At 40.4% G+C, this 21,223-nt stretch overlaps 1 protein-coding gene across 3 annotated transcripts in view; it reads left to right on the top strand.

Annotated features, from left to right (window-relative positions):
* LOC143279953 (uncharacterized) overlaps positions 1-20,823 on the top strand; it is a 45,914-nt gene extending 25,091 nt beyond the window's left edge. For all 3 annotated transcript variants that reach the window (XM_076584339.1, XM_076584330.1, XM_076584348.1), the window contains exons 12-19: positions 234-327; positions 764-910; positions 1,376-1,460; positions 2,056-2,215; positions 3,940-4,050; positions 6,407-6,506; positions 7,019-7,731; positions 11,409-20,823. In XM_076584339.1, the coding sequence (XP_076440454.1) occupies positions 234-327; positions 764-910; positions 1,376-1,460; positions 2,056-2,215; positions 3,940-4,050; positions 6,407-6,506; positions 7,019-7,731; positions 11,409-14,063 (4,065 nt within the window). In that variant the 3' untranslated portion in view covers positions 14,064-20,823. The remainder of the gene's footprint in view (positions 1-233; positions 328-763; positions 911-1,375; positions 1,461-2,055; positions 2,216-3,939; positions 4,051-6,406; positions 6,507-7,018; positions 7,732-11,408) is intronic.
* Positions 20,824-21,223: the final 400 nt, after the last annotated feature.

Raw genomic sequence — 21,223 nt, 5'->3', positions numbered from 1 at the left:
TGCTTTGACACCTCCTTGAAACAAGCTGAAATACCGTTTTGTTCTGAGGGGTCCTATATTTTTGCATGCATTTATATGTCTTCATGTTTATTAGCCCTGCAACTGAAGTGGCATTGTCAGAAATAATAAAAGAAAATAAATAGTGTTGTTCTTTGCACATGGACATGCTGTATACCAGTGCATGTATTTCATTTTGCATATCTTATTGTAACCCATTTTGTGCCCTGTTTCAGGAGAAAAACAGTCAGCAGAAGTACAATGTGTCATGTATTATGACAATGCCTCAGTACCAACGTAAAGGATATGGCAGATTTCTCATTGATTTCAGTAAGTTTTCCTTTCCCTTTCTTCACTTCCCTTGGGGGTGAGTGTGTGAAACACAGAAATACGATGTAAGACAGTTTTCCATTTCCATAAATCAGAACTGCCCTGAAAACATTGGGCAGGTGAGAACTGACATTGCTATGTTTGCTTGAGAATCACATCAACTGATGTGGAAATTGGATATTGTACAATAGCTCAGGTCATTTTTAATCCCAGTTTCATATCCTGCTTACCATTCTTGTCTTTGTTATAATTGATGTACTGATTAAATGTAATGTTTTGGCTGAAATCAGAAGAAAATAGACTACAGACAGATTACTTGAAATAGTATGTAATTCTGACTTGATTTGAGACACTATGCCTTTCCATTTGAAGGAAACCATGATCACTCTCAAGACACTTTCCACCGATTTTTTCCCTCCACCATGTTGGATTACAGGTTACATGTTATCGCGCATTGAAGATGTTGCTGGCTCACCAGAGAAGCCCCTGTCTGAGTTGGGTCGCATCAGCTACACAGCGTACTGGAAAAGTGTTGTCTTGGATTATCTGTACAAGCACTCTACAAAAGCTGTGTGCATCAAAGGTCAGTGTTCCTTGATCTCGATCAATGTGGCAGTTCTGTATGTTCTTTCATGGTTTCATGTATTCGTCTGTTTGACTGTTTCTAAAATAGTAACAACAATAAAGGTTTTAATCAAAATTAAGAAAGTGATGATAGAGTCAAGAAAAGAACAGTTTGAGAAAATGGCTAATGGACGAGACAAGCCTAAAGAAAGTTGGAGTCAACAGTCCAGTGTTTATATGGCTTAGGATGAAAGAGGGTGCCTGCCTCTCTGCTTATGTTGTTTTTTTCCCATCTGCCTTTCTGTTTGCATATAATTATATATGAGCTATCCCCCCTTTCTCTCTCTCCCTTGCTGTGTATCTCTCACTCTCTCTGTGTCTCTCTCTCTCTCATGCTGCAAACTGGGAATTGTACAGTACAGCACAACACAGAACAACATACAATACAGTACAACATAATACAGTACTGTGTTGGTATGTGCAGCCATCAGTCAGGCGTCAGGCATGTGTATTCAGGACGTGGTGGACACCTTGCAACAGTTGGGTATGATCGACCGCCATGACAGAAAGTGAGTCTCCTCTTTACTCTTCACTCTCACCCTTGTAGCACACTCTCTCTTTCTTTCTTTTTTTTTTCAAATCTTTATATATATATATATATGTGTGTGTGTATATATATATATATATATATATATATATATATATATATATATTTTGTTTGTTTGACATATTACTATTTCATTCTAAGCAAACTATTCTAATCTATGGTTTTTCATTTTGTACCCTCTGGTTATTGAAAGTTTTATTGAGAATTGATAAGAGAGGGATCAGACTTCCTAGGAGTGTTGTGGGAGGAAAAAGACTTCTATGTAAAGATTGTTTGAGATTGCTTTAGATTCTTAATTTCATGGAAATCGTCCAAATCTTTGAAATAATGATGCCTTTCTCAAGTAATTATACCTGACACACACATAAATTATATTTGATTTAGCTTGTGAAAGCACTTTTACCTTTTCCAAACCCTAGCTTATCAATAATACAGTCATTCTTTGTCCAACAACAGCACACATAAGTTTTCTTGTGCTTATAATGGCTGTATTCCTGAATACCCAGTCAGTAGATCATGACATAGCAATGCATTCTGCTGGATGTGTATGTGTGCAGGCTGGTGTTTGTCAGTCAACCCAAGGTGATAGCTGCTTATGTAGAGAAACAAAAAAGTCGGTTGACTCCCCGTCTGACTCTTGACCCAGAATGCCTGCGCTGGACTCCAGTGATTACTCGTGCCTCTGTGGATGAGGAGTATGAGGAAACAAAGAGAGAGGTTGGTGATAATAGTTTGAAATTTCTTCCTCTTCATTTTGGAAAGTGAAAGTCTTAGGCTTAGCAGTGTAACCATGTGTACAGTGAACCTTCAGTGCCTTCAATGACTTCCTGCATAGAATAGAATGTTATGTATTCTCTCTCTGCTGCTGGACACACAGGGTTTGATTCCTTACTTGAGTGATCTGCAATGTAAGAGTTCACCTTGCTGGCCATCTGAAGGGACTGTCTTCTTAACAGTGTTTGAACTGGAATCATCCTCTACCCAGTTCACCATGTTATGTATGTGTGATATGTTTCTTTCAAAAAATCTGATACGCATTTGGAATCTTGCACTTGACCAGAAGGTTGTTGAGAAGGCACTGAAAGGGTTACACGAAATAACATGTAGACTTCTGTCCGTGTGTGTCTAGTTTGCCTGAAAGTTGCTTCAGTTTGAGTCTGTAACATTGTGGTGTGGTGTGTGTAATGTGTAGTGAAGGAATGGGGTGGGGGGGGGGGGGGGAGTGGAAGCTTACAGATATATTTGAAGGTATATAATACATACAGATTTTTCTTTGATACTGTGCAGAACATATGCTTGTGTATTTCCTTTTTCAGTAGATATTTGTATCCATCACCTAGGCTTAGTTTTCTCCTTCCCCCTATTTATTATTCTCTGTTGTCTTTGTTTCTTCAGTTGTGTAGCAATCAAAAGCAGAGTAACGTGTGCGTTCATTGTACCATGGTATGTTGTGTGATGGTGTTGTGTTGGACTGATACTTAGGATACTTCATAGAGTCAGAGCAGTTCAGAATGGCCAGATGTTATTCACATTTGTGGAGGTGGGGAGTTGTTAAAATTTTAAAAAGATTTAAAAAAAGGAGAAAAAAAGGACATCAGTAAAGCACAAAGGTTGCTTGTTTTCAAAAGTCTATGAATCTGATGTTTGATTTGTATTGCTTCCATACAGTATAACAAAATGGTGAGCTTGTTAATGTAACTAGTTAGTGTTACAGTTGTTTTCTTCTGGTTTAAAAATATTTGCATTAGTTTCTCTAGGAAATTAGATTTATTTCTTTTAGATATTTATTTGCATACTTTCTTTTCATATCATATCAGTTAATTCCAATTTCTTTTTACTGCCCCTTTTAGTTCCTAAAACTGCATCAATACATGGTTAATTACTGAGATCAGAATATTATCCTGAAACAAGATGAGATGTTCTTGTTTTCCACAGGTACACGATTAGGTGTGAAATTCATCCTTGAAATTCATGAAGCATTGTGACAAATAGCAAATGACCTAAATCCTGTAGATGATTTTGAAGATAATTAAGAAATTAAGTGCTTGATATATTTTCTGATTGACAGTGTAGTTGCATTTTACACTGAAAATGCTCTCAGAAAATACTTAAATCAATAATGAAAAAAAATTTTCAATCAGTGGCAAGGTGGTAATGTCACCTGCCTTGTTCACTGAGATCTTGTCCAGAACTGTCAGGCTGACTGCTGTAAGATCTACAGCCTGAGCAAGAGTAAAACCATGGGACTTTCCTTGAATTTCATGCCTGGTTGTGTCATTACCTTGAATTTCTTGCCTGGTTGTGTCAGTGTTGTTGATTCTTTGAGTTTCTGTTGATTGTTGTTGGGTGTTTGTGTTTGTCACCCTCCTTGTAGCTATGCTCACTGTTTTCGTTTGCCATCCTCTTTATTTTCCTCCCTCCTGGGTTTATGCTATCTCTAGTTACGCAAAGTGAGTGAGGGGGCCAGCAGTTTGGTGGCTGAAAATGAAGCCATGGAGGAAGAAGTGAGCCTGGGAGAAATGTCTGAATCGCCACACGTCACCCCAAAGAAGGTAGTTGGCCTTGGTTTCTTTTTGCTTTGTTTTTTTTTTGGAGGGGTGGGGTGGGGGCTTTGTGGAAAGAGTAATCCCAGCCATTAAAAGACCTTACTGAGACTAAGCTGTCATGTATGACCAAATGTGTTCTGCATTTGTTGGAGCAGCTTTTTTTTCTTTTCTTTTTTTTATTGATTTTTTTTTTATTATTATTGGTATGGTTAGTAAGGGTATAAATAGTAAATGATTGAAATCATGCATGACTTTGCACATGCTGTGAATATCACTTGAAAACTGCAAGGAAGTCCATGTATTTGCTTGCTCTTTTGTGTGTGTGTCTGTGCTTAATTCATGTAAGTTTGACACATTAAGTGGGATATAGCCAAGTACAGAATGAATTACAGGATACAGTGCCTCTGATAGGAGGAACAGTCAAACGGTTAAGGTGTTGAACTTTCAGTTTTGATTTAAGATCCTGGGTTTGAATATCAGTCACGGCACCTGTTGAGTTAAGAGTAGAGACTTTTTCATTCTTCCAGGTCAGCAGATGTGCAAACCTGATAGTGCCTGAAACCCCTTTGTGTATTCATGCAAGCAGGATATCAAATACTCTAGTTGAACATCCTGTGGTGCACATCAGTTTTCAGTTGGTTATGGAAGCAATAACATACTGGTGGGTTATGGAAACAGAACAGCCCAATTTGCATTCATGGGATTGCATTATTTTTTTCAGCAAACTCAGTTACACCATTAATATATGTACAAAAGTTGTAACTGCCATTCAAACTCGTACCACACTGATCTCGTTTGACCAGGCTGTGGCTGTAAAGGGGTTCAGTGATTATGGTGTTTAAAATACTAAATGATTTGCATCTTGGTGGTAATGACTCATCATTACATTATTAGTTGTAAGAGCCAGCACGTAATTATTAAAAATTGAGAAACTTAAAAGTTGGAATGTCTGGAACTTTTTTTTATTTTGATATGCTATTCACTATATTGTTCACTGCCAGTAACTGACAGCAGTAAATGTTACCATTCAGGATATGTTAAAGATGAGTTAAAGTAAGTAACTTATTTATTTATGTTTTTCTTTAACTGTGTTTGAGGGTTTCGACAGAAGAAGAGAGGTTATAGTTTCCCATTTTGAGTTTCAGCAATGATGACTGTGATGTAGATGCCGCAATATTTTGAGTTATCTTTTTCCACTCCATGCATGGCATTGGTTTTTCCACGCATTTTGTTTGCATTTGTTTCATTCTGATGAAAATTAAAGCATGTTATTTTTTGTCCAGGGTTGTTTTACAGTTAAAGGCATGGCCATCAGAGTAGTTTGTCTGCAACTGACTTGGATTATTTATTGAGGAAAAGTTTTGAGAGTTTGTGTGTTATTTTGTTTGAAAGGATGTATTCAGTTACTGGGTACTGTGAGTGACCAGTGTAACTGTGTTGTATGTCACATGAGTAAAAACAGTTTCTTTGGTATGGGGGGAGAGGGGGGGGGGGGGGCTTCTGTATTAAAGAAAGGAGCAAAAGGGGTGAGAGTACATAGTGGAAAAAAAAATTTTGAACATTTGATAAAATCTCTCTCTCTCTCTCTCTCTCTCTCTCTCTCTCTCTCTCTCTCTCTCACTCACACACACACACACACACACACACACACACACACACACACACACGCTTGCACACATTACCATCAGTATAGTATTGACATACTATTTCCATCTACAATCAAGTAGAGATTGCTGTGTGGACATACCATATAGATATATATCCTGGTGTTTTTACACAGCCAGTATTTCTTCTTCTCACATCGCTTTGTCTACTGTCTTGTCTGTATTTTCTTCATGTTTTATGTAGACAATCGCATTTTTCATTTTTCACCACAGTAAACTGCAGTTCATGTCAAAGTGTGGGTGTTCTGGAATGTACTGATAAATAAGGGTCATAACTGATCCATCATTGAAATACTCTTTCTCAAGCAAGCTGTGCAAATGATTCTTATTTATGTTTCTATATTTTCTCTGTATTTCAAATTCCTGCATTCCTTGTACATATCTCTTCCATTTCTCTACCCTCACCATGGTCCTTTCTCTTTCAGTTCCAATATGTGTTTAATGTTGGATTTTGTTTCACAAATGCTGTGATCTTTATTAATTTGTTCTAATGTGTAATTATCTTTTTTGTCTTGTGTATTGGTGGGAGTGGGAGGAAAACAGTGAGTGGGTATTGTAAGAAGAACTTGTCATATTGTGGGGATTTGTATTGACTAACACCAGTAGGATTGGACACAAATGGTGGTGGTATGAATTTGTTCAGAGCTTTTGTGTGGTGATCCTCAGAGTATGGTACATGTTGAACGCATCTTGTACAGGGTGAACAGAGAGGACGCAAAAGGCTGTTGAGCGGAGGTTTGGGATCAGAGCTCGACCTGAAACGTTCCAGAGTGGAGTTCAGCAGTGTGGCAATTCGAGGCAAGATTCTGTTTTTTTGTTAACCCAGCATGAAAAAAAAAACCGGCGTAATAACTGATGCATTCCAGGGCAAAATTTGTATGTTACATGAGGCAAAGGCTGATGAAGGGTGAAAAAAGGACACAACTCATCCTGAAATATCTTATGACTGTGATTCTAGGGACAAGTAAAAAATCAACTTAAAAACAAAGAAAAATCTACACACAGTAATAGCAAGTTCTCAGGAGAAAAGACATGCAGACACAAAGCATGTCTTGTAATGAGCATTTTTGTTGGTGTCATTATGTGTGTAAGCAAGCAGTCTTTTTCTTTCGCTATTGTAGATGACATTTTATTTTCTGTGAATTGTTTCACTGCAGGGAATGCTGCTTTGAATAGATAGAAAGTTTGAATTTTAGGGATAGTCGCTTTCAGAATACTTTATATTCTGTTGTGCATTTTCAGCGAATTTGTGAGCAGTGCCCACTGTCGCAATAAATGTGACTTTTCATATTGTGATGACTGGATTTCAGGTATGACAGTGCAGAAGAGGAAGCGATCTCCGTTAGCTGTGGATTGTGGGCTGGACGGGGAACAACGTCGTAGCAGCATAGGCTCACCCGTCCGGTCGCCAACCCTGTCCCCTCGCCTGCCTCTGTCCGTCGACACCACCACCCCAGGACCCAACTCCCCTCTGAAGACCTCGCCTCTGGTGTCTCCCGTGAAGACACCCCCAATCCACTCACCCTTGCACCTGTCCCCGTCGGCTCAGCGTGCCAAGCTGGAGGATGACTCCAGCATGAAGGTGACCAAGCTGAAGAAGAAGGTGCCGGGGAGATCCCCAGGCAGACCCCCAGGCTCCACCACCAAGTTCCCCAGGAATCTGCAGAAAGCAGGGGGTGTGAAAAAGGACAAGGAACCGGCCCGCAATGGACTGCTGCCCAAGCGGCGCGGCCGGCCCCCAAAGAACCCTCAGCCTGTGCTGGATGAGGCGGTGACTCCACGTGGTGTCAAACCGGGCAGGAAGTCTGGCGTGGTGGTGGAGGACTCTGTTGGGGACCTGGTGCCCAGGCTGAAGCCGGGTCGCAAACCGGGACCTGGTCGCAAACCGGGTCCTGGTCGCAAGCCAGGCCCTGGCCGGAAACCAGGCCGGAAGCCGTTGGTGTCCAAGGACACGGCGGTCAACTCTGGTGCAGAGACTGGCAGCATAGAGCAGGAGGAGAGGCCGAAGAAGAGATGGAAGAAGGTAGGGTTTGTACAGAATGGTTGTGTGATGTTCACATTGCTCATAGTCCTTTGACGTTGCTCTAGATAGTGTTTCTGCGAATGGTTTGGTTTTGGGGTTTTTTTGCAGGTAGGGGGGTTGGAAAATTCTTTCCAATTTACAAAACATTACACGTGTATAAGTTTATTTATCTGTCTGTACACCTCTTCACACATCCTTCCATACATATGTATGCAGGTGTTGTCCTTGACAATACACTGTCCATGCAAAAATTTATCAGACATGTCAGTCCTGCTACTGTCAACTGCGGCGCATCAGTGCCGTCCGGAAATATCTGTCCACTGACGCAACATCTAGACTTGTCGTTTCTCTCATTCTCTCTCACCTTGACTTCTGTAACTCTCTATTGTCTGGTTTGCCTGCTTCATCCATTCAGTCCCTTCAGCGCATACAAAACTCTGCTGCCCGACTCGTCCTCAGAAAGAAAAGATCTGAGCACATCACTCCTCTTTTGCAACATCTCCACTGACTCCCTGTCTCACACCGAATAAAGTGCAAGATCAGCACTCTATGTTATAGATGTATTCACAAAACTGCCCCTTCCTATCTCTGCGGCTGCCTTCACCTGTACACTCCATTTCGCTCACTACGATCGACTTTGGATCCACTCTGTTTACGCATACCCAGATTCAAACACTCGACTGTTGGCCGCCGTTCTTTCTCTGTCTCAGGACCATGCAATTGGAATGAACTTCCTCTTTCGCTTCGTCAAGTCTCCACACTCAGCTTTTTCAAGTCTAGCCTTAAAACCCACCTCTTCCCAAAATACCCTCCCTTGCCTGCCTCTTCCTTGTCTTTAGTTTCTAGTTTTAGAGTTATGCATGCGTGTGAATGACTGGTGCCAAAGCGCTTTGATTTGTCTCTGCACAAGATTCAGCGCTATATAAATACCATTATTATTGACTCACTTGTGTATACAAAGTGAGTCTATGTTTTAACCCAGTGTTCGGTTGTCTGTGTGTGTGTGTGTATGTGGTAAACTTTAACATTGACATTTTCTCTGCAAATACTTTGTCAGTTGACACCAAATTAGGCATAAAAATAGGAAAAGTTCAGTTCTTTCCAGTAATCTTGTTTAAAACAATATCACACCTCTGGGATGGGCACAAAAAAATAAAAAATGAAGCCTAATTATATGCAAACTGCATTTACTGTTATATATATATATTTTTTATTCTCTAAACTTGGCACTTTGATCTGATATTCTGACACAACAAGAGCAGTCATTATTATCATTTTTTGTTCAAACAGGAACTTCTTTTGCTAAGCATGGAAGTTTTATTTATTTTGCAAACGTTTTGGTGCAGATAGTAAAAAAAGGGAAATTACTCTGTACTTAATGCTAGGGCACTTAATTTGCTTTAAACTGATCTTTCTCATCTTAAACATTACATTTTGAAATTATACTCAATACATGTACATAAAAAGCTTGTGTGTTTTACTCTCAGTGTACAGGGCTTTCACTATGTTCATTCGCCCAAGTGGTCTTTTTTGGAAAATACTAAAATCAATACGTCGAGTGGACTTTACAGATCTGTTGGCTGAGCCCTGAAGGTCATGGGCAAAAATCAATTGCGTACACATATTTATACACATTCAAAGCACGTGCTCGTATTCTTCGTGAACGCGAACGACGCCAGTTTGTTTCAAGTTGTTGACCTGCCCGTTCAATCCTATATTCAAAGGACAATACACGATAACATGTGATGGAAAGTTGGAGAAGGAGACCGTTAAATATTTATTCAGAGAAAGATTTGTGAACGCCCCATCACTTACTGGATGATGCCCCAGACTGCCATAAAAATATCCATAGAATCAGTTGGAATTCACTGTTAAAAATTGTAAACCATGCGAGTTAATACCCTTGAATTGATCACGATGAAACGAAAAAATTTCCAGTCTTGACTTTTCTCAAAATGAAGTCCTTTTCACTTGTTACGACGTTTAGAAGTACTTGTACTTGGCTGTACATGTTATTAGTTTAACAAAATACTAAATTTTCATATCAACTTTAAAACTATAAAACTAGAATGAACATAAAAGAGAAATTGAATCGACCGTGTCGTACTACATCAGTACATGTGTCGTACTACATTCCCGGTGGGTGTAACTAAACTTGAACATCTATCTAGATCTAGTGAAAACGGCTAAATGTTGCAGTGTGATTGCGGCGATAGCCATTAAAAAGAATTTTTTATTGCCCTTGAAGATTTTTTGAATGCCCAAGATACACCAGAATAATATGATTTAAACAGCGTTCTCACTGCGAATACCACAATTGATTTATCGCCCTTTAGAAAAGTACGTTCAAATGTTAAATTTTAGAATGTCAGTTAAGGAGCCACGATAATGTTATGGATAAGACAGTTTCTTCTCACCCGAACACGCGGGGTTCGAATCTGGTTAGGACTTTTTTTCTTTTCTTTTTTTCTTTTTTTTTTTCAAACGCGAAGCTTTATAATAACAAATACAGAACACATTTTAACAATTAGATTTTTTTGATTTTTTTTTTTTTAAGTGTATCATAAGTGATTCTTGAAGGCCTTGCCTCTCTTATTATTATTATTATGTGTATCACATGGAATTACTCTTAACACACCACACTACATTATTTAATAGAAATTAGACAAGTGCATGAAAGATGGCACTTAGAACTTTCTATAGAAAAGACTCATGATTCTGTTCATTAAATTGTTTTAATAATTCACAGATCACCTTGATTTATTCTTAATGGAATGGTACCAACTGGTCTGTAAATCAGAAGAGCAAAATGTTTTTACGTTTTTCTTGTTTCAGTACAATGTCAAAAGCTCTGTCCTCTTTCTGCTTTGTGCTTAGGCAGATTTTAGGTGGATTTCTCTTGGACATTGGAGGTGGTTGTCAGGTTTTGGGAGCTGCTTTTAAAAAAAAAAAATTTAAAAAAAATTACAAATATATGAAGTCATTTTAATCATTTTTTACTTAGGTTTACACTGAGGAGAATAAAGGTTTAGTCAAGAAGTTAAGAAATCTGAAACCTGCCATTTTGCATTTCCATTTTCTTTTCACAGATTTTTTTTTATTGTTTTGTATATTGCTTTGTTTATTTTTTTGTGTGATTATCACTGTTTGGCAGTAGATTCTGTATCCACTGGCATTAATGATTCTAGCATTTCTCAAGGCTCTATCACCTTACTGCGGATGTATAACTTTTAGGATTCAACAAGAGATTCAAGTGGGAGCAGTAGAATAATAAATGGTGGTAATCGTATTGTCATGTCTGGCTGTGAAATTGTCTTGCTCTCTTTTTCATTTCCATAGCAAGCCATTTCCTTTTGCAGTACCTTTAACTTTCACCTTTTGATTTGAGTTGATTAAAAAGAACTGGTACTTGCACTTTTTTTCTTTTTTTTCAGTTGGCTAAAAAGAACTGGTTTGATACATGTCAAAAATTACTGGAACACTCTGTTGGGGGTTAGTTTATTTATTTGATAGGTGTTGAGATTTACTGGAACACATTCTGTTGGAGGTCAGTTTATTCCTTTTCAACATTTATTATTCTGTAGCCCTTGTCTTTATTCCAAAACCATGGGGTGTATCCTCCCTCTCTCACCCTTCACTTTCCCTCTGTATTTATATATGCATGTTATATTTTGCAGATGCATTGGAAGAGAAGACAAAAGCTGGACAAGTTGGAACGGCAGAAGGAAACCCGCCATGAACAGAAACGTAAAGCAGCTGAAATGGAAATGGATTCCACAGACACCAAACCGAACGATGGTGTCATAGAGACCAGCTCCACAGCTGACCATAGATCCCTGAAGGAAGAAGAACCCACCACCACCACCACACTGGAAGAGAACACTTCTGAGGTGGAAAACCCTTCCCCAGCTGCTACTAAAGTGCCAGAGAATGAGGATGAGGAAGAAGAGAGAGACACACCAGCGGCAACAGTTACAGATGAAAAGGAAGAGAGAGAACAAGTGGAAGAGAAAGAGAAATCAGAGAGTGCAGAAAATACTCCAGCTGTGTGTAAAGAGGACATCAACAAAAACCATTCTGTGGAAAAGGAGGCTGCACCAGCCAAAGACACTGAGAGCAGTAGCAGCAGTGATGACAGCAGTAGTAGTGAGGATGACGATGATGATTCTAGCAGTGATGACGACAGCTCGCAGAACTCCAAAGAAACAGGGAAGGAAGATGAAGAGGAGGAGGAGGAGGAGGAACGGCCTGAGGACCCAGAAACTCGGGTGGCCACTCAGAACCTGGTGGACATTGTGGCTGACCTGGAACAAGCAGACCGCCAGGACCACATGCAGGGCACCAACCTCAGTGATTCCTCAGCCCCTGCCAGCCCGTCCAGTCCAGAACCACCCACACACACCGACACACTGGAGGAGGCTGATCAAGCAGAGCAGTCAAGCAGACCTGCTGTCAACCCTCCCGACCTGCATATGGAGGACAGCAACAACTCCTTGTCCTCTTTCTCTTCATCTTCAGACGAGGATGTTCCTCCCCCCAACACCCCTCCCCCGGCCCCTCGTCCTGCCACTCCCAATAGCATGCCGTGCTCTCCCCTGCCCATGGACAGTCCCTTGCCAGAGATCCCTGCAGCAATGGCTGACACGGCACAGCAGGCCCCTGTGGAGGAGGAGGAGGAGGACCGGTTAGACAACAGTGACTCCCTGGCAGAGGTGGAGTTGTCGCAGGAACCGGCAGACCCTGTCCCGGCCATGTCGGCTCAGGAAGCCGGAGGGCTGAGCCCCCAGTCGGCTGAAATGGAGGCCTTGCAGAAAGACCTGGAAGAGCTGGAGGAGGAAGAGCAGCACTGCACACCCCCTGCTGTGTCCTCCACACAGCAGCACACCCCACATCAGCAGCAGCACACCCCTCAGCCTCTCTCCTCCCAGCAGCACACCCCTCAACAGCACACTCCTCAGCACACACCGCAGGGACAGCTCATGGCCACGCCTGAACCCATGACCCCTTGTGACACCAGGTCCCTGGGAAGTGTGGAGCCCCCCACACCTCCTCAGCATCAGCAGGGACCTCAGTCCCAAGGCCCCCCTCCGACCCCCGTGTCTGCACCCACACCTCGTTCTAACCGGAACCCCAGCTGCAGCTCAACAAGCAGTGGGCCGGGCAGTGTGTATTCGCAGCAGCAGGCTTCGGGTAGCATTGGAGGGATGGGCCAGTCAGGTATGTCAGGGAACAGTTTCACCAACGTGGACATGGACCATCAGTTGGGGTTGAGCTCTCCCACCCACGTGAGTGCGGCTGACATGAGCGCCATGGCAGCTGCCGCGGGTTATGCAGACTGCGCTCAGCAAGCCATGCATTTCAATCGTGCCAGGTTCATGGACACAGTGAACATTGGAGCTGTTTCCTATTCCCCTGTGGCCACCAGCAGTGTGAACTACCCCCACAACTCCCCAATATCCACCTACAGTCCCTCCATGTTGCCACAGCAGCCTCCATCTCAGACACCACAGCAGCAGCAGCAGCAGAAATCTCAGCCATCTCAGCCCCAGCCCCAGCCCCAGCCCCAGCCTCAGCCCCAGCCTACCCCCCAACAGAACTCACCTCGCATTCTTGGCAGTCACACCCCCACCCTGTCGTTGTCGGGTGTGATGTCTGGCAGCCAGATTGGGATAGGAGTGGTAGGGGCGGGTTACCCTGCCCCACATTGTTCCCTAGCCAAGTTGCAACAGCTGACCAACGGCATCATGGAGATTGTGCCCGAGACACAGATGACCCCTCCACCCAACCTGACGACCCCACCCCCTGTGACCATGACCCCGTCGCCGGGTCTGATTCGGGGGATGGCCACGCCCCCGGTGGTGACCCTGCACCAGCAGGCAGCACTGATGGGGAGTGTGTCGGGTGGGGGTGTGACAGGCGCCAAGTACCAGCAGCGCCAGAGGCCCTCGTCCACAGCCGCAAGCAGTAACACAGTGCGCAAGTCTCCCAGCGTCACGCCCAACGTGACTGTCAACACCCCCAACCCCAACGCTCCTTTCTCCCCCAACGTCACCCTCCAGCCTGGCCTGACTGCGCGCTATCAGATGAACAACTTGAACCAATTCAATATGTTGAACTACAGGGTGCAGCCACAGGTGATGAACCCTAGCTACCTGAACGCTGGCTTCCTCACCCAGCAAATGCCGGTGCAGATGCCAGTGGGCATGATGAACGTCCACCCCCAGCAGTTCACTCCACAAATGCAGCAGCACCCCTCACAACCCAATGTCTACTCCAGTCACTATGGCTACAACATCATGAACATGAATATGAACATGAACATGCGACGTTAGCTTTCTTTGGGCTGGGGTGGGTTCTGTCCGATCTTTCCAAACTGGAGGCTGAACTGTGGACAGAAAGCATGATTCATGCTATTGGCTGAAGCTGTCTGGCCCTTTTGGATGCAATACTGATGTTGCTTGCTTCTCCACTATCAGGAAGAGACCTGATACATTGGATACTGTGACTAATGTTTGTGAAAAGCAAGGTCACATGGACATTTTCTTCAGTGGACACAGGAACTACAAAAAGACTTGTTTTACTCTTGCAGCACTTTTGATGGGGCTTTGTGCATCCTGATAAAATTGCCATTGCCAAGTATTATTTATAGAAGTATCTACCCCAAGTGTATATTTGGAAGCAAAGTGTGGCCATACATGCTGAAGCAGGTCTTAAACCGGTCACTCATGACTGTTTTTTAACTATTTATTCCAAGTTGTATGGAATCTGCACATTGATTATTGTTTGTGGGACAGGACTGACGCACATTCAGTTCCTGACAGATCTGGACTGGCATCAACCACATTTTGTGCTCTTTCTCTCTCTCTCACCTTTGGTTTGGTTGGTTGTTTTTTTTTTTTGCTTTTGTTTTTTAAGATGTGGTTTGTCTCCTGTTGTCAAATGGGTCAGTAGTCAAGAAGAAGAAAGAATAGGAGAGAAAAATAACCCTCTGGGAAGCATTTTTTGAAAGACTGCTTTATATGTAGTGGTGACACACAGGCAGACAAACATTCTGCAATGTTCTTGTTGTGCAGTGCTTATCAGTTTATGCCTGTTTGGCCATATGCTTTTCTTTGGGTTTGGTTGTTGTTTTTGTTTGATGTACCAAGTGTTTACTTGTCTTTTCCCTTTAGTTCCTGCTTCATGTTGCTTCCTAATACAGTGACTGTGTGACAACAACAAGGGTCTTTAGTTCTCAGTTAACAGAATGTGTTTTTCTGTGTGTGTAAAGTTTCACCATTTTCACCAACACATGTGCAGTGACTCATTCATACATGTCCATACCTGCTCAGAATAAACACTGTTTTTGCTTTCATTTTTCTTCTGTTCTCTTTCTGTTTTTCATTCTTGTCCATCATTATATGCGTATGATATTTTCTCTCTCTCTCCTTTTTTTTTTTTTTTTTTTTTTTTTTTTTTTTTTTTTTTCTAAACCATTGCATGTATGTAAGAAGTAAGTCTGGAGTGAATGAACTGTGCAGAATTTTTGAGTTTTGGACTTGTGTGTGTGCATTAAGTGGGTCTAGTGTAATTGCCTTTGAGTAGGATGTTTGTTCTTGGTAAAACTCAAATATTGATCATTTTTCAATAAGTGCAAGTGGTAGAGAAATCAAATCTGGCAGAGCCATAGATTTTGAAGATAATTGATATGTGTTGGATTTTTTGTTGTTGTTTTTAATAATAAATTTCTACTTTCTATCCATGAGCTAACATCAGATCACTAGTGTGTGGGCAAATTTCATTTATCTTCCAACAGTAGTTTGGATTTTTTAAAAATTAAAGAAAATTCCCAGAAAAGTAGTAAAACAACAACAAAAATTCAGTTGAAACTTTTCTGAAGTTTGTTTATTTTGTCCAATATTAGATGTTTAGATTATGATATCAGATTGGTCTGAAAGTGTTTATATCCTTCTTAAGGAAATATGATACAAATGGAATTAATTATAGCAAATTCAACTGAAAGCAGTATTTAAAACTAAGACATTCGTTCTGCTTTAATTCAGAAACACAAATTTCAGAATGATGACACTTCATACATATACATACACACACACACACACACACACACACACACACACACACACAGGTCATTTCTGACCAGAAATTCTTACTGACAGCTCTGAGTTTAGTTGCCTCCCCCTGTTTTCTGCCCTTTCTTTTGACCGCTAAGACAGCTTTAAAAAAAAAAAAAAAAAAAAAAAGAGAGAGAGAGAGAAAATTTTGAATGTGTTGTGCAGCACCAGTTGTGAGTAGCCCTCACTTCTTACACTGCATACAATCACATCTTGATTGACTAGATTAGATTGAGATGCTCCTGCATCATTGGACACACGAGGCAGCCAAAGCGCTTCATTCTCTGTGTTCCTAGCCAGTCTCCTGGCTTTATGCCATCATCTTTCAACATGTCTAAGGCCTCTCTTCACTGTTTGCTGCCTGTATATCTTGGGCTGTCCTCTCTTTCTCCAGCCTGTAGTTGTACAGTTTATGGCTTGGTGTGCGATTTTTGATGCAGGGAACTGCAGTACTTGTCATCCTGTTTGAGGTAATATTATTGAATCATTAGATTATAGTATACGGTTAAGTCATCTGTGAAAATGGAGCTTACTGATTTGCTGATAAAGTTGCAACTCGTATTGTGACAGCTGGTGGTTTATCTTTTGATAGCAGGAAGTAAAACACAGCTGAATATTTTATGTATTGTACAAATATATTTTTCCACCAATTGTTTCTCTCCCAGCCAACATGATCAGTGGCCCACACACTATGGTTTTGAGAAACCTTTTTTTTTCCTCCAGTGTGATAATGTTTGTGGTTGTATTGGGAATTGTCTGCAAGTTGGGAAAGGTCCAGCAGCTTCTCTCTCTCTCTCTCTCTCCTTGCATGTTCAATAGTAATAAGAGTCAGTAATGCACATGCACACATAACCTCATACATTTGATTTAAGCAATGGGAATAGCTGAATTTTGACATTGACAGTTTCTTCCAAAATGCAGTTAAGTAGCTGCAACACCTGAAAACAAGGCATAGTTTTGGTTACAATCCACTCCTTTTTCATGCGCAGAGTGTATGATGGGTAAGGCACGATTAGAATAGATTGCCTGCTGAGCGCAGTTTGCATAACCCGCGGCAGTTGCTATGACACTCGTGGGTAGGAGAGCTAAAAAAAAAATTTAAAAAAAAACCTGATAAACAAAAAACCCACCTCTATTATGATTAAGATTTCAGCATGAATAAAAGCTTGGTTTGTGTCTAACACACACACACACACACACTGCAGAACACCTACACACACTCACTTGTATTAACATTGTTTTGAATTAATGATCAGAAAATCCATTGAAACTGTTGATTGAGAGCAGCCCTATTAGTACTACAAAATTTCTCCATAACATGAACAGTTGTTTTATTTTGTTCACTTTGCTATATTTTATGTTGATCTGCTGATGGGCAATATGTGTCTGTGAAAGGATAGGCAGCAGCAAAGGTGTGTATGTGTGTGAACGCTTGTACTGTTGTTGCTTCCCCACTCCCCTTATTTTGTTTTATTTTTTTTCTCTGTTATTAAAATGCTCAGACATGATCAAAAGAAGTGGAAAATAAAAAGGTGAAATGTATTATGTTTACTTTGGGAGAAAGCATTTTATTTGATCATTTCTGAACTTATAAATCCATTGCCAAATAAGTCCATTTTTAATTTGATCGGACAATAGTGATTTGTCATTAACAAGCACTGAAAGAGCTTGAATTCTGAACTTAGGAATCCACAACCAGATCAGTCCACATCTAATTTGATTGGACAATTGCAATCTGTCATCAACAAACACTGAAAGAGACAGGCAAAACATGCATGGATGATACCTATCCTCTATCAGGAAATCCACAAGGTAGAGACAGGCAAAACATACACGGATGATACTTATCGGTTATCCCTTATCAGGGAATCCACAAGATACAGACGGGGAACACATACACGGATGACACTTATCCCTTATCAGGGAATCCACAAGGTTGAGCAGAGCTCTAGTCTTTAGTGAATGATTCAGAAGGGCAATAAATAAAAAAAAAAAGAAAAAAGAAAGAAAAAGAGAATATTCACAGAGGATCATTGAAAACAAGGTCATCATCAGACCACCACCATCAAGAGTACTTGGCTTTCCATCTGTAATCGGCACAGAATGTGACCTCCCCCCACCCACCCCACTTCTCAGTGTGTGTGTGGGTTTTACTTCTTTCTGCTGTTTATTATTACCATGTGGCCCAGTATGCTTGCTAATGCTGCATTATGTTTAACTCGATTGATCAGCAAAATGACCAGTGTTATCAACCAACCCAAACAGACTATGCACAGAGGAAGCAAACAAACTGGCAGAAATATTACAGAATAGGGTTGCATAGGCAGATTTTGGATAAAATAGCATTTGTTAAGTACATTTCTGAATGATTCAATTACAAAATATATGTGGACTTTATAGAATTGATGTGCCAAATTGCAAGATGTCGGCATGTAAAAGCTAAAACACTAGCCTAAGGTGCAGATCAGTCTTTGTTGCTGTCATGTTTTGGTTTGGCATACAGAGCTAAAGCAAGGATATTGTTGAAAGCACAGTGAACATACATAATACTCTCACCTTTTTGGGAATGAGGACTTGGAGGAGAGATCAGCAGAGACTTCAAGTTTGTGTGCATTTGACTGATGAATCCTTTGGGGGGTTTGTGTGTGTGTGTGCAAAAGCCTTTGAAGAAAAGTATTGAGATGTTGGTCAGTGTCTTGTTTTGTATGTGTTCATTTTAAAACCCTTTTGCTTGGTAATTGGCAATGGATTTTAAAAGAAAGAGCACTTTGGATTGTGACACGACACTTGACAGTTGCAAGAACAATTTTTTATGGTTCATTTACATATGTATCTTAAGTTTATAACAGTGTGTTGATGTGAGTTTGAAGTCCAACCAGTTCTCCTGTGGAAAGAGGGAGATGATGCGTGCATGTTTTATTTACCATGTTTTATTAGCTTTGGCTTTAGTTTCGTGGTGGCTGGGTTGTGAAGTAGATTGTACTGAGTGCATCCAAGCTTTGCTTGAGGTGTTTGGCAGTTCCTTTATAGTTTGCATCGGTTTATTTCACTTACACTTACATCATTGCTGTTGGCAGTGCCAGTATCTTTTTTTTTTCTTCTCTTCCTGTTATTATATAAGCTTTTGTTTGACTGGTATCATGAATAATGAAAGATACAATTTTTACAATATATTTTCAAAGATGATGTATCATTAGTAATACCAGTAATTGTAAAATGTGTTCAGCTGTTATGTTGCAGGATGTTTCATGCAGGGTCTCGGGAAGGTCTGTATATTGTGAAGACCCCAACCCTCTTCCTGTATTCATTTTGAGTATTGATGAAATATTGACCACCCCCATATGTAAACAAAAGCTTACATACATTTCAAACATGTGATGACATGATTGTAATTCAGCCATTTACTTCTGATTTATCCTCCATTGTTGTGCGTTCGTCCATTCTCACCTTGCACAGAAAGTGTTGAGAAGTAATCGACGAGTCACAGCTGGAGTTGCTGCTCGCTTGTCCTGTTCCCCAAGTGTTCCAGTTTGTTCACCTAGTGTGCATAAATGTGTGTATAAACTTGTCTTCAGCATGGCGTTGTTAAACCATGCTCGCAGTGATATCATGTCTTATGTGGGTGTACACTATTTCAGGGCATGTTGGTGTGTGTGTGGTTTTTAACATTTTGAAATTCAAGATAATTTATTCAAATCAGTGTGTTTAAAAAATTTGAAATTGCTGCATTATGACAAGAGCCATGTTACTGGCATGTCATGTGTGTCACATGATTTATCAATGGTTATAATTTGCTCCCTGAAGAATTGGTTTTTACTTAGGGGTTTAGAATGAAGGCCGCAACTTAATAAATATATCTTCTTCTTTTGGCCTCCCAGTCTTGTGTATATTTAGTCATCTTCAGGAGAATGGAATTTATTGAATTATATTCTATTCCACACACCTGGAACATTTTCATGCCACCCTTGTGCTTGTAGGTCTGTTAACTGCAGTTACAGGGATGCTGCAGGTGCAACTAATCATGGGACATAATCTTTTTTTTTTTTTTTTTTTGGTACGTGTATATATATATATATATATATATAGTTTCCCTGTCTATTTCTCTCAGGTGAATCATGACTGATGTATGATTTAAATTAATTAAAAATTGTTAGGGGTTGCTTTCAGAAATAGACATATACCAAGAACTTGATAGAAAATGAAATAAAATAAAATAATGTTTAAAAAAGTAGAAAGGCTTAAGTTATTGTCCACTTGCTCGACAGTTCATTTGTAAGCATTGTGTTGGCAACGCCTTTCCGCTTTCCTTCTTTCAATAACCATGATAACACTACTTGCTCTTGCCAGCTTGCATTGTTTTCATGTTGTCCTGTTGATACCCCATTCTTTCTCTGCTTCCACTCTTTCCGTAGTCCTTTTGTCTTCATGATGGTGATAATGAATGAAACAGCAGCAGATTGTGGAAGAACAGTGCTAGGATTGTAAAAGGGTTTGTCATTTTCAAGTTCTTTGCGCTCACCTTTTCCATTAAAAGTTAAACTGCATGTGCATCCATGGTATGAAGTATTACCCTGATCTCAGAACATGTCAGTCAAGTCACAAACAGTTCTCTTTTGTTTTTTTCTCTCTCCTTTTTTTTTTTTTTAAATTTTTTATTATTATTATTTTATAATCTTAATTGATCCTGGTGAGCAAGACTGGTGTGAGCGGTTTTCCATGGCAGCCTGTAAATCGTTTTAAGAATACTTGGCTGTTTCGGGATTTAAACATGTGTATGTTTTCTTTCATGATCTTTATAGAATGTCTTGCTGTGTGTGTTCATCAGATCAGTGTTATTGTCATTTCCCATTCCTCAACCACAACTGATGGGAGTGTTCTTTTTTTTCTTCTGAGAAAACGTTTTCAAAATCATGCTTAAGTGGCCCACTTTTCATTCTTTTCCATTATGATTCCATGAAAAAATAGTGACATGTTTGTATGAGTTAGGTTTCTGTTTTGAAAAGTTGTTCACTCTGAAATTTGACATTTGTTTTGGTTCCCCTTCCTGCCCCAGAATATGTCACAGGCCTTTGTTGTGCAAATAATCTTGTTCTATTTTAATGATTGAATTTATAAGTGTGTACAAAATTTCAAGGGCTGAACTGTGCAAATAGCACTTTCAGGTGAAGAAATAAATTATGAGTACAAACTATCCAGTGTTGTTTCTGATTGAATGCTGTTTGCAGAATGTACATTTGTTTTAATTGACTGGAAGCTATTTGCTGTATATATTATGAAGTGCGTGTGAATAAATATGCCCACCTTTGAAAACATGCAGTCGTGTAATATGTGTACCACTGTATGTGTTCTTTGCAATATACATATGCGTAGTTATATATCAA

This window comes from Babylonia areolata, chromosome 1, assembly GCF_041734735.1.
Source record: "Babylonia areolata isolate BAREFJ2019XMU chromosome 1, ASM4173473v1, whole genome shotgun sequence".
NCBI classification, from domain to species: domain Eukaryota; kingdom Metazoa; phylum Mollusca; class Gastropoda; order Neogastropoda; family Buccinidae; genus Babylonia; species Babylonia areolata.
This window is presented reverse-complemented; position numbering and strand designations above follow the sequence as displayed.